This window comes from Anastrepha obliqua, chromosome 4 (genome assembly GCF_027943255.1).
Source record: "Anastrepha obliqua isolate idAnaObli1 chromosome 4, idAnaObli1_1.0, whole genome shotgun sequence".
NCBI lineage: Eukaryota > Metazoa > Arthropoda > Insecta > Diptera > Tephritidae > Anastrepha > Anastrepha obliqua.
Window position 1 is genome coordinate 23639741 of NC_072895.1, and position 13914 is coordinate 23653654.

Genomic DNA, 13914 nt, shown 5'->3' on the forward strand with positions numbered 1-13914 from the left:
CCCGGCTGTAAAGTTTTGCAAGATAGACGCATAACAGGTTGTGCTAATTGCTGCCAATTGCTGCTCGGCCGTAAATTCCGAGGTCACATAGTAGTTTTATCTTGGCAACACTTCCGTAGGCAAATCAGTATGAAGAAATAAATCGCGCCATCCCCAATGTGGCGGACTCCGCATGTAATAGCTGAGTAGTCGCCGTGGTTGTGATAGTTTCTTACTTTTCAGAAGGAAACCATGTACAAACTGATACTAACAAATGTTGGACCTAAAACTACAACCATTCCCATATACTGTTCCACTGTTTTGCAGGATAATGTTGAGGCAGACAAACATAAATGGATGGCTTTACCGGAAATAGAGTTCCAGAAAACTATCGAGAGCTGGATCAAATGATCGCATAAGTGTGTTGTATTTGATGGGGAGTACTTTGAGGATCAAACTTGATTTAAATTTTCTAAATATATTTCGGAAGCTTTTTGATACATGCGGTATGTACATATTTTGGGGCCTAATTTTATCAGATCGCAAAACGACAAAGAGAACAATCACTAAATTGAAGGCGCTTACGAAGCTATCAAGTAGAGTCTTACAAGCCATCGATGAGAGCTTGAACTTTCATACTATACCTCGCTCGATAACTCGAAGACGAGTAATTCTGTGTTTTCAGTACTCGGTGCCAAATCTCCCTCGAAAACAATTGTGTCTTGCTGGTATCCATTCTAGTATGTAATTCCTACTAAATGACGGTATTAACAAATTCTAGCAACTGTGTTGCTCTCGTGCTTACGAGGTTAAGCAATTAAGCTTCGGGAATTTAATCATAACTCAGGAACTCGCAACACTGCTAATCGCTCAAACACAGACAAAGAGGAGATAATCCTATAGTTTCAATTGAAACTTGAAGGTAAGAGCGCTTTTTGAAAATAACTTTTTTAGTGTCGACATGAAAATGAGCGACTCGCATTCAAATATAAATAAACTTCCCGATCTACTCTTCGAAGTAATATACTGAATCCACTGAAAAGAGAAACAAGTTTCTAAATCTTAAAATTTTCAGAAATATTTTGTGCTTCAAGGAATTTCCTAAAAACAAAACTTTATCACAAGGAGTGCCAAGCGGATTTGATGAATATCTTCACTAGGGCCTTACGTATTTATCTTTATCTGTTTTTATATAGGTTGTCAAAAAAGTCGTGCGGTATTTTTATTGAATTTTCAATTGTTCATAAAATTGGTTATAATAATGCGATTTAAGTCAAATATGCGCCGTTTTGTTCGATGACGAGTTCCCAACGAGATGCCAACTTCATAATGTCCCTCTTATAGAAGCTCGCTTCCCTATTGTCAAAAAACTCGGAGAGCCAATTTTCACAGGACTCTCTTGTGGACAACTTCCGACTACCAAGCTCGTTCGCCATGGACAGAAATAGGTGGTAATCACTTGATGCGAGATCCGGACTATACGGTGGATGCAAAAGAACCTCCTATCCGAGCTCGCGGAGCTTCTGGCGCGTCACCAAAGATGTGTGTGGCCTGGCGTTGTCCTGATGGAAGACAATTCGGCCTCTGTTGATCAAAGATGGCCTCTTCTGCATGAGTGCTGCATTCAAGCGGCCCAGTTGTTGGCAGTACAGATCCGAATTGAGCGTTTGGCCATAGGGGAGCAGCTCATAGTGGATGATTCCCTGCCAATCCCACCAAACACACAGAAGAACCTTCCTGGCCGCCAATCCAGGCTTGACCACCGTCTGGGCAGCTTCACCGCTTTTCGACCACGACCGTTTGCGCTTCACGTTGTCGTAAGTGATCCACTTTTCATCGCCAGTCACCATCCGCTTCAAACACGGGTCGATTTTGTTGCGATTCAGAAGCGATTCGCATGCATCCATACGGGCAAAAATGTTTTTTGCGTCAAGTCGTGTGGCACCCATACATCGAGCTTCTTTTTGAATCCAAGCTTCTTCAAATGGTTTATAACGGTTTGATGACTCATGCCCAGCTCTTGGCTGATGCTACGGCTGCTACTATGCCGGTCTCTTTCGATCAATTCAGCGATTTTATCGCAATTTTTGACGACAGGCCTTCCGGACCGTGGCGCATCTTCGATCACCTCTGCACCAGAACGAAAACGTTGAAACCATCGTTGTGCGGTGGAAATGGAAACTGTATCGGGTCCATAAACTGCACAAATTTTATTGGCAGCATGAGATGCATTTTTGCCTTTATCGAAGTAGTACTGTAAAATACGCCGTATTTTCTTTTTATTTTGCTCCATGTTTGCGACGCTATAACTCACGCACGACTAAAAGCAACAACAATTAATCAAACAAGTGCTAGCACGTGAAAAGAGCTTTCCAAAAAGCTCTAGCGTGAACCGATGCGACGAATACAACTAGAACTACGCGCTTGCAAAGACTAGCTTGCGGAACAAGACTTTTTTGACAACCTTTATTTTACCTCTATCTCTACCTACTGTGGCCCTTAAATGGAACTGAAGGCACCTTGCCGTTAAGTAATACGTCGGGAGACCATTATTGAGTATGCTAACTCAAATCAGTCAATCTCTGTCTGTACTAGAATCTGTCCGGTGTTCGACTCTTCAGCATTTTCATCAGCCTGGAGATCAAACTTCTGATGGCGTAAGATTGGTTTTCGGACCCATTCTTCATCTCACAGCGTTTTCATGATACGCGCTGCAACACCACCTAATGTTCGCGATTTTTAAGGTTCATCGCGCATTTGCATCGCAAGGTTTGCCTCCGTGGGATGCTCGCCAAAAGCCCTGCGAAGGTCAGCAATCAGTCGTCAACTTCCCCGTGTTTCCTTCGATACAATTTCGTTATGTGTGGCATCAGTCTATGCGTCCAACGACCGTTTGCAGAAAGGTACCAGCGCTGCTGCCACTCGCTGAGGCTTCGCTGCCCCTCTACTTTTTTAATGACACCGGTCGGTATCGCTCGCACTAGATTATACAGCCTCTACAGATCTATGACCGAGAGATTTATAGGGACATTCCTTGATATATAGCGATTTTCCTTCAACGTTATTCTTGAGTCAATGATGACTCCTAGGTATTTCAAGTAGGACTGAAACCTTATGGAGTGCTCGCTTACCGCGACCACGATCTCCTCGCGTGCCCTCCATTTTGTTTTTCCGTCCTCTGCGCTGCAAGTTCCAGTTTTGCTGCTATCAGCCATTTTCGTATACGTGAAATTGCGTCATTGCATATGGCCGTCAGTGGCTCGACACGTTTATCTACTACCACCAGCGCGATATCATCAGCGTACCCAACAAGTGCTGCTGCTACGGGAAAGGCCATTTTAAGCACGACGTCATACATTGCGTTCGATAGCGTTAGACCAAGTACCCGGCCCTGCGGCACACCAACGGTCACCTTATATTGACGGTCACCTCTGCCGTAGAGCAGTAACCTATTGTTGAACTAGTCGTCAATAATGCGCTGTAAGTAGGCCGAAACTTTAAATGCTGCGAGCGTGCCCATTATCTGGCTCCCATTCGGAGAGTTGAACGCATTTTTTATGCCGAGTATTACCATCGCCCAGTAGTTGCCAGCTTTTCAACTCCTGTGTGTTGTGGTTTTTCGTGCAACGCTCATTACCAAGCTTATGGCATCCACTGCCGAGCGCGCTTTTCAAAAACCAAACTGCTTGGGAAACAGCCCATCAGGCCTTTCCACGAAGTCTTGTATTCTGTTGCACACTATTCGCTTCAGCATTTTACCGATTGTATCTAACATACAAAGTGGACGATAGAAAGATGGTTGCTCTGGCGGATTTTCTGGATTTAGCAAAACCACTAGCCGCTGCTTTTTCCAATCATCGAAGAATGCACCTTCCAGGAGGCAGTTGGGATAGATGGCGAACATATTTGGTTTCATTTCGACAGCCGTTTTGAGTGCTTTATCTTTATCTTTATCTTTATCTTTATCTTTATCTTTATCTTTATCTTTATCTTTATCTTTATCTTTATCTTTATCTTTATCTTTATCTTTATCTTTATCTTTATCTTTATCTTTATCTTTATCTTTATCTTTATCTTTATCTTTATCTTTATCTTTATCTTTATCTTTATCTTTATCTTTATCTTTATCTTTATCTTTATCTTTATCTTTATCTTTATCTTTATCTTTATCTTTATCTTTATCTTTATCTTTATCTTTATCTTTATCTTTATCTTTATCTTTATCTTTATCTTTATCTTTATCTTTATCTTTATCTTTATCTTTATCTTTATCTTTATCTTTATCTTTATCTTTATCTTTATCTTTATCTTTATCTTTATCTTTATCTTTATCTTTATCTTTATCTTTATCTTTATCTTTATCTTTATCTTTATCTTTATCTTTATCTTTATCTTTATCTTTATCTTTATCTTTATCTTTATCTTTATCTTTATCTTTATCTTTATCTTTATCTTTATCTTTATCTTTATCTTTATCTTTATCTTTATCTTTATCTTTATCTTTATCTTTATCTTTATCTTTATCTTTATCTTTATCTTTATCTTTATCTTTATCTTTATCTTTATCTTTATCTTTATCTTTATCTTTATCTATATCTATATCTTTATCTTTATCTTTGCCTTTATCTTTATCTTTATCTTTATCTTTATCTTTATCTTTATCTTTGCCTTTATCTTTATCTTTATCTTTATCTTTATCTTTATCTTTATCTTTATCTTTATCTTTATCTTTATCTTTATCTTTATCTTTATCTTTATCTTTATCTTTATCTTTATCTTTATCTTTATCTTTATCTTTATCTTTATCTTTATCTTTATCTTTATCTTTATCTTTATCTTTATCTTTATCTTTATCTTTATCTTTATCTTTATCTTTATCTTTATCTTTATCTTTATCTTTATCTTTATCTTTATCTTTATCTTTATCTTTATCTTTATCTTTATCTTTATCTTTATCTTTATCTTTATCTTTATCTTTATCTTTATCTTTATCTTTATCTTTATCTTTATCTTTATCTTTATCTTTATCTTTATCTTTATCTTTATCTTTATCTTTATCTTTATCTTTATCTTTATCTTTATCTTTATCTTTATCTTTATCTTTATCTTTATCTTTATCTTTATCTTTATCTTTATCTTTATCTTTATCTTTATCTTTATCTTTATCTTTATCTTTATCTTTATCTTTATCTTTATCTTTATCTTTATCTTTATCTTTATCTTTATCTTTATCTTTATCTTTATCTTTATCTTTATCTTTATCTTTATCTTTATCTTTATCTTTATCTTTATCTTTATCTTTATCTTTATCTTTATCTTTATCTTTATCTTTATCTTTATCTTTATCTTTATCTTTATCTTTATCTTTATCTTTATCTTTATCTTTATCTTTATCTTTATCTTTATCTTTATCTTTATCTTTATCTTTATCTTTATCTTTATCTTTATCTTTATCTTTATCTTTATCTTTATCTTTATCTTTATCTTTATCTTTATCTTTATCTTTATCTTTATCTTTATCTTTATCTTTATCTTTATCTTTATCTTTATCTTTATCTTTATCTTTATCTTTATCTTTATCTTTATCTTTATCTTTATCTTTATCTTTATCTTTATCTTTATCTTTATCTTTATCTTTATCTTTATCTTTATCTTTATCTTTATCTTTATCTTTATCTTTATCTTTATCTTTATCTTTATCTTTATCTTTATCTTTATCTTTATCTTTATCTTTATCTTTATCTTTATCTTTATCTTTATCTTTATCTTTATCTTTATCTTTATCTTTATCTTTATCTTTATCTTTATCTTTATCTTTATCTTTATCTTTATCTTTATCTTTATCTTTATCTTTATCTTTATCTTTATCTTTATCTTTATCTTTATCTTTATCTTTATCTTTATCTTTATCTTTATCTTTATCTTTATCTTTATCTTTATCTTTATCTTTATCTTTATCTTTATCTTTATCTTTATCTTTATCTTTATCTTTATCTTTATCTTTATCTTTATCTTTATCTTTATCTTTATCTTTATCTTTATCTTTATCTTTATCTTTATCTTTATCTTTATCTTTATCTTTATCTTTATCTTTATCTTTATCTTTATCTTTATCTTTATCTTTATCTTTATCTTTATCTTTATCTTTATCTTTATCTTTATCTTTATCTTTATCTTTATCTTTATCTTTATCTTTATCTTTATCTTTATCTTTATCTTTATCTTTATCTTTATCTTTATCTTTATCTTTATCTTTATCTTTATCTTTATCTTTATCTTTATCTTTATCTTTATCTTTATCTTTATCTTTATCTTTATCTTTATCTTTATCTTTATCTTTATCTTTATCTTTATCTTTATCTTTATCTTTATCTTTATCTTTATCTTTATCTTTATCTTTATCTTTATCTTTATCTTTATCTTTATCTTTATCTTTATCTTTATCTTTATCTTTATCTTTATCTTTATCTTTATCTTTATCTTTATCTTTATCTTTATCTTTATCTTTATCTTTATCTTTATCTTTATCTTTATCTTTATCTTTATCTTTATCTTTATCTTTATCTTTATCTTTATCTTTATCTTTATCTTTATCTTTATCTTTATCTTTATCTTTATCTTTATCTTTATCTTTATCTTTATCTTTATCTTTATCTTTATCTTTATCTTTATCTTTATCTTTATCTTTATCTTTATCTTTATCTTTATCTTTATCTTTATCTTTATCTTTATCTTTATCTTTATCTTTATCTTTATCTTTATCTTTATCTTTATCTTTGTCTTTATCTTTATCTTTATCTTCATCTTTATCTTTATCTTTACCTTTATCTTTATCTTTACCTTTATCTTTATCTTTATCTTTATCTATATCTATATCTTTATCTTTATCTTTGCCTTTATCTTTATCTTTATCTTTATCTTTATCTTTATCTTTATCTTTATCTTTATCTTTATCTTTATCTTTATCTTTATCTTTATCTTTATCTTTATCTTTATCTTTATCTTTATCTTTATCTTTATCTTTATCTTTACCTTTATCTTTATCTTTATCTTTATCTTTATCTTTATCTTTATCTTTATCTTTATCTTTATCTTTATCTTTATCTTTATCTTTATCTTTATCTTTATCTTTATCTTTATCTTTAACTTTAACTTTATCTTTATCTTTATCTTTATCTTTATCTTTATCTTTATCTTTAACTTTATCTTTATCTGTATCTTTATCTTTATCTTTATCTTTATCTTTATCTTTATCTTTATCTTTATCTTTATCTTTATCTTTATCTTTATCTTTATCTTTATCTGTATCTTCATCTTTATCTTTATCTTTATCTTTATCTTTATCTTTATCTTTATCTTTATCTTTATCTTTATCTTTATCTTTATCTTTATCTTTATCTTTATCCTTATCTTTATCTTTATCTTTATCTTTATCTTTAACTTTATCTTTATCTTTATCTTTATCTTTATCTTTATCTTTATCTTTATCTTTATCTTTATCTTTATCTTTATCTTTATCTTTATCTTTATCTTTATCTTTATCTTTATCTTTATCTTTATCTTTATCTTTATCTTTATCTTTATCTTTATCTTTATCTTTATCTTTATCTTTATCTTTATCTTTATCTTTATCTTTATCTTTATCTTTATCTTTATCTTTATCTTTATCTTTATCTTTATCTTTATCTTTATCTTTATCTTTATCTTTATCTTTATCTTTATCTTTATCTTTATCTTTATCTTTATCTTTATCTTTATCTTTATCTTTATCTTTATCTTTATCTTTATCTTTATCTTTATCTTTATCTTTATCTTTATCTTTATCTTTATCTTTATCTTTATCTTTATCTTTATCTTTATCTTTATCTTTATCTTTATCTTTATCTTTATCTTTATCTTTATCTTTATCTTTATCTTTATCTTTATCTTTATCTTTATCTTTATCTTTATCTTTATCTTTATCTTTATCTTTATCTTTATCTTTATCTTTATCTTTATCTTTATCTTTATCTTTATCTTTATCTTTATCTTTATCTTTATCTTTATCTTTATCTTTATCTTTATCTTTATCTTTATCTTTATCTTTATCTTTATCTTTATCTTTATCTTTATCTTTATCTTTATCTTTATCTTTATCTTTATCTTTATCTTTATCTTTATCTTTATCTTTATCTTTATCTTTATCTTTATCTTTATCTTTATCTTTATCTTTATCTTTATCTTTATCTTTATCTTTATCTTTATCTTCATCTTTATCTTTAGCTTTATCTTTATCTTTATCCTTATTTTTATCTTCTTCTTTATTTATTTCGCCAGTTTTTTCTTCTTTCCTTAAATTTAGCTTTTCAAATTTTTGACTTTCTGGTTTTCACCACCTTTGGATTTTATGGCTTTTTTTGTTGTATAAAGTCTAAACAAAGCCACCCCTCCCATACGAATTCAATAAAAGTTGTCCTCGCAGTTTCGTTTATTCTCTCTCAGACATACATACTTTATTTAGCTTAATTTTAAAATCAATTCCAAAAACAACTAAACCTCATTAAACCAAATCTGATATCTGCATTTACTCTTTCCACGTTCCACATTTCATGTTCCTCTTCGTCAATTACTTCTCTCTTACAATACAAAACGTTCCACAATAAAAACAACACTGCTCACACCCAGTCCACAGACTAGTAAGTACCACGGCAACGTCATATCTTCCACACGAATATCGTGAAAGTACTCGATGCTACTATTATCCTTCAGCGATAATTTTCCAGTTGCCAACATATCCATGAAAGTCATTGTGCGCCATTGTTCCACAAGACCTGTTTCGATTACTCGAAATATTATCTCATTCAAGGGTTCTCTTAGGTATGAGTTATCAGCCAAGGGTATGCTCATCAAAGCATGACCAAAAAATTTTAAAGTTGGTGCCAAACAGAAAACTTTTCTCTCGAATGTTTGTTGTTGTAACTCGAAAATGGGCCAAATTGATTCCGGCATACTATAGCCATATGTAGTGTCATACTCGCTACGGTGACGTCTAAATGTTTTGGTATCTGCTAACTGTAATATATCCTTGAATATCTTATTGAACTCAGGTCCAAGTCCTTTCCGAATAGTCTCGATTTCATTGCGGTCAAACATGACTTTGAAATTAGCGCGTCGCATATCATCGAATGTAAGAATTCTCGGCTTCAGTGGAGGGCTCGTGAACAACGATTGAAAGTAAGCTGAATACAGGCTGCTTACGAAGAGGCCGAGTAGAAAGAGGAAAGTGTAAAGGATTTTCATTGAAAGTATTGGACGGTTCTGTATGAGTAGAGATAGGCCAAATATGCCACGAAAGATATTGTCATTAACTAATACATTGACCAAATTGAAGTCATTTGACTTTTTGTAGAATTTATGATTTATAAAATTGTCCAGAATTGAGAAGAGCAAACCCAGAATCGCTAAAATTGTGATGACTTGGGTCGTGACGACCATCAAGTATATTTTCGAATACTCAAGCGGTTGCGGACATGGCAATACAATAAACCATTCAATCGACTCCACGGTATACGACATATACGGATAGGTGGCCTTCACATCATAAGATGATGGGCTTAAAGTGATTGCTATGTCCAAAATACCTTGCATGATATAACCCCCTAGAACACTGACATGGAGACCGTCACCTGGTGTAACCGGATGTAAATATTGGAATGTGGCATTGTACTTTTCCGCAAAGGCGATCATCAGACGGCCAATGTAGCCACTCAAATGTTGTTGACCTGAGGCGTCTTCATAAATCATAGTACGTGGCTCAGTTTGTGCCGGTAGAGTAATGAAAGTTCTTCCTTGCAGATTAGTGTAATGGCAAGGAAAGTAGCTCTGCGTTTGGTTCAAAAGCTCGGGCATCCAACGTCCACTGGGAAATGGGTAATATCGATATATCAGTGATTGTGTGTAGAAATCATTGAAGATCGCAATCACATTCGACATGATCTGGACTTCCAGGTAGTTCCGTAACGTAGTTAGAAGAGTGGGCGAGGGTTTTGCGACTGCGATGCGTAAAATAATGCGAGTCTGACGTCTGTGTTGTAAGTTGGCGGCCATAATGCTGAGTAGCTTGAGATTGAGCTGTTCTTGCAAGCAGATTACTGTCAGAATGTTACTGTTGAAATGGTCCTTTAGCTTGCCTTCCGATGCCTTATAGCCGGAGACGAGTATCAACGGTATTTTTAGGTGCTTCCACAGTTCGTCAATAGGTAGACATGTTTTGTTGGCTGTTTGTAAGAGAAAAAGTGTATCAAAGGGATCCTCTTCGTAAATTCGACGTAGTGTATCGAAGAAAGGATCATCAACTGCCATATCCTGGATAACTTGTAAATGGGTTGAGCCGGTGGCGTTGAGCAGACAGAGCAGCAGCAATGAACGTAGATGCGTTGCTTTTAATAGCCGCATGTTTGAGTACTAATTAATACTTCGGTCTATTTCCCCTCAAGTTCGATCAGCTGTTGTCAGGGTAGTTGTCTTTCAATGAGGCTGTTTGCTAAAGAAAGAATAAAAATGTATTAATTTCAATTTTTTTAGACAATTAATTGTTTGTTTTTTTCTCGAAAATCTGAAAAATATTTCCTGAGGCCGCCTTATTTTTAATTTTGAAGAAAAAAAGCCTAAAGGGTCGAAACCGATTCTTAAAAGAGAGATTGGTATAATTTTTTTAACGTAGGTCTACGGTTAATTTTGACCCAGCCCCTCTCAGTCAGACAGAAATTTTTAATACATTTTTCTCGAAACCAAGTTTTTCAAGTCGCCCGGGGTCATAACTCGAACTAATCTGATTGAGGTTACATTTTAATTTTGTATTAATAAAGATATTCTGCATAGAAGTACGGACGAATTTTTCTTTGACGCATTTAAGAAATTATTTTGTAAAAATTTTCAGACTTTGTTCTTAATTTTCAACTTAAAAAACAAAACTCGATATCCCAAAAAAACAAGTTCATACATATAATACGCTAGGCATGCAATAGCTTATCAAAAGTATGCACCCTATGATCAGAAAGTACCGGGAATGCTTAAATAAAAAAAAAAAGAGTTCAATTTCAGACAAATTTATTTTATATCCTTCAAAATATGACCCGTCTGAAGCAACACAAATGTGCCAATATTTAACCCAGTCCTCCTCCTGGTAGGCCGACAAAGGCATGGCCTTCGATTGAAATCTGCCAAATTCAAGAATTGTTTGCCCACATTTCCGGCCGTTTGTGAAGTACAGCAACTCTCAAACGCTTCAAAATGGATAAATAATATTCTTTGTTGATTGTCTGGTCTACCAACATAAGAAAAAAATATGGACCGGTTCCCACGTGCGCGGTTCGTTTAAATTAAGCATTCCCGGTACTTTTTGATCATAGGGTATGTATAACAAAAAAAATTTCACTTTAAAGTAGAATTGGCATTCCCAGTTGGCTGGTCGCGTGCCATTCGAAAAACAAGGCAAAAAATACGATTTTTTTATATTGCATGGAAACAAAAATTTATATTATTTGCAACTTGTATCAATGAAAGTTTATTAAATATGTCTTTTCTTCAAAAAATATGTCTTTTCTCCAACAAATAAGTCGACTTCCAAAACAAAAATTGTTGCTTATTTCTAGGAAGTCCTGTTTCCTTCGTATTTAAGTACTAATTTTAAGCGTTAAATCGGATTTATATCTGCACTTAAACAAAATTTATACGCAGGCAGCCAACGATTTTTTTCCCCTAAAGACTTTATCTTTATGTTCACTTTTATAAATAAAATCTATTTTATTCCATCATCTAAGATTCTTTTATTTGAGACACGCACCTCGAATGCTAATAGAATCGAATATTTCTTAGCTAAACAATTAACTACAACAATAATTGTGCGCGGTTGGCGCGCTTCGAACAATCGCAACTTCACTTAACTCAAGCAAACTCTCTACTAAGTTCAGCTCATTTCCTAAACAACTACAACTAAATGCAATGGAGCAACAGAATAGGTCAATACTTCTTTTTTATCATTTAAAACAATATTCACCTAATGCATTTTAATAGCGGCGTTAGTCTCCGAGGTATTAAAACAGTAGCTGCTTTGCATTTACTTCCTATTGGTGTGGTCGATTTTTCTTATAGCCTTAACAACGCATTTGACAATTAGCAAAGCCAACCCCAGAGAATTTAGATAGGATAGCTAATTTGCGTATGAAAGAGCGCCGGTTTGACAATGTGCAAGTAACGGGTGATTTTTAAGCTATTAATGATGACCATCAATTATCGATTCGTCGCCGTTCGCAGCAATTAGGCCTCTGTTACTCAACAGCGTGGAAAATTTTGCGAAAGGATTCAGGTGTGAAGCCTTTCAAAATACAGCTGGTGCAAGAATTGAAGCCGAACGACCTACTGCAACGCAGAATTTATGGTGAATGGGCTCTTGGAAAGTTGGCCGAAGATCCACTTTTTTATCGAAAAATTGTGTTCAGCGACGAAGCTCATTTTTGGATCAATGGGTGTAAAAATACATATATATATTATATATATACCAATTTTTATGATAATCGGTCCAGTAGTTTTTGAGTTCGTCGTTGACATACAGACAATCATTCATTTTGATATATAAAAATAATATTATGGTAATTGTCTCTGCCTCGGGCTGCTTCAACCAACTGCCCAATACTCCTTAATCCTGCCCACTCTCTTCTGTTACGAAAGCCAAGACATTTGCTTCCTTCCGATTCCTCGCTTGCCTTCGAGATTTTACCTTGCACCATCAGCTGCAACAACTCACATTTAAGACCACGCATAATAAGACCAAAATAAGCGGTTTTGCCTTTCTAAGTTTCGTTAAGACTTCTTTGTTGCCAGCTTTGTCTGTCCAGGATATTTTCATCATACGCCGATAGCGCCACATCTCAAACGCCTGTAATTCATTCATACACGTAACCTCTAGTGTCCATGCCTCCACATCGTACAACAAAACAGACCGAACGTAACATTTAAGGTTCCGAAGACTTAATTTTATGTTCAAGCTCTCATTGGAAAGAACTTTCCTGTAATTGAAGAAAGCTTCCCTCGCTGCTTCAATACGACAAAAAATTTCTCTGTCACTTGTCCATATTCCGCTAAGCCAACATCCTAGGTATTTAAATCGGGATACTCTTTGAATCGGATTGTCATATACAATAAATGTTTGAATTGGTGATTTGTTGAGAGTTTTTTGAAACAACCATGAATTTGGTTTTTTGGGTGTTAATACTTAGGCCGTATTGCAGACTTTTTCCGCTGACTTTTTTAAGGAGATATTGCAGGTAACATTAATTTTGTCAGCCAATATTGTGGTGTCAGCAGGAAACATCTCCCTTATCTGGGTTCCTGAGCACAGGAATATAGAGAGAAATGAAATTTCCGACGAGCTTGTCAGGAATCGATCGACAGAACCGGTTTCAGCTGTCCCCCTCGCAGACATCGGTGTCCCTTTGTCCATTGTTAAAGGGAAACTACACAATTTCTTTCTAAGAAAAGCGCAAGACAGATGGAGGTCTGTCTCATCGTGTGCTATTTCGAAAACACTATGACCCCAATACGATAGAAACAGAACGGTTAAGGGGCTGCTAATCCCCCGCCATTTAATTTCCAAACTCATTGCGGTGTTCACTGGTCAATGGGTAATCGGTACTCATGCGGAAAAGCTTGGAATTCCGTACAACCCCTATTGTGGGGATCCTACAGAGAAAGAGACTGTTGAACCTACCTACCTACCATTCTGGTGTCATCGGCAAATCGTATGTAATTTATTATTTTGCCGTTGACTTTTATTCCTAAGTTGACTGATCCCAAAACTTCTTCCGAGTATAAATTACAGAGCATTGGTGATAAAGCTTATCCTTGGCGACCTGCTCTTTTGATTGAAACATCACTCTTCACGTCGTTTTGTAGTCT

The 13914-nt window shown here is 33.2% G+C and overlaps 1 protein-coding gene across 1 annotated transcript; it reads right to left on the reverse strand.

Moving 5' to 3' along the window:
• Positions 1-8595: 8595 nt before the first annotated feature.
• LOC129243594 (uncharacterized) lies at positions 8596-10413 on the reverse strand. The gene has a single exon (XM_054880725.1). It carries the CDS (start codon positions 10411-10413, stop codon positions 8596-8598), a length of 1818 nt encoding a protein of 605 aa, XP_054736700.1.
• Positions 10414-13914: the final 3501 nt, after the last annotated feature.

Excerpts from the sequence above, each read along its gene's own strand:
- LOC129243594 (XM_054880725.1), bottom strand. The coding sequence starts at position 10,413 with ATGCGGCTATTAAAAGCAACGCATCTACGTTCATTGCTGCTGCTCTGT.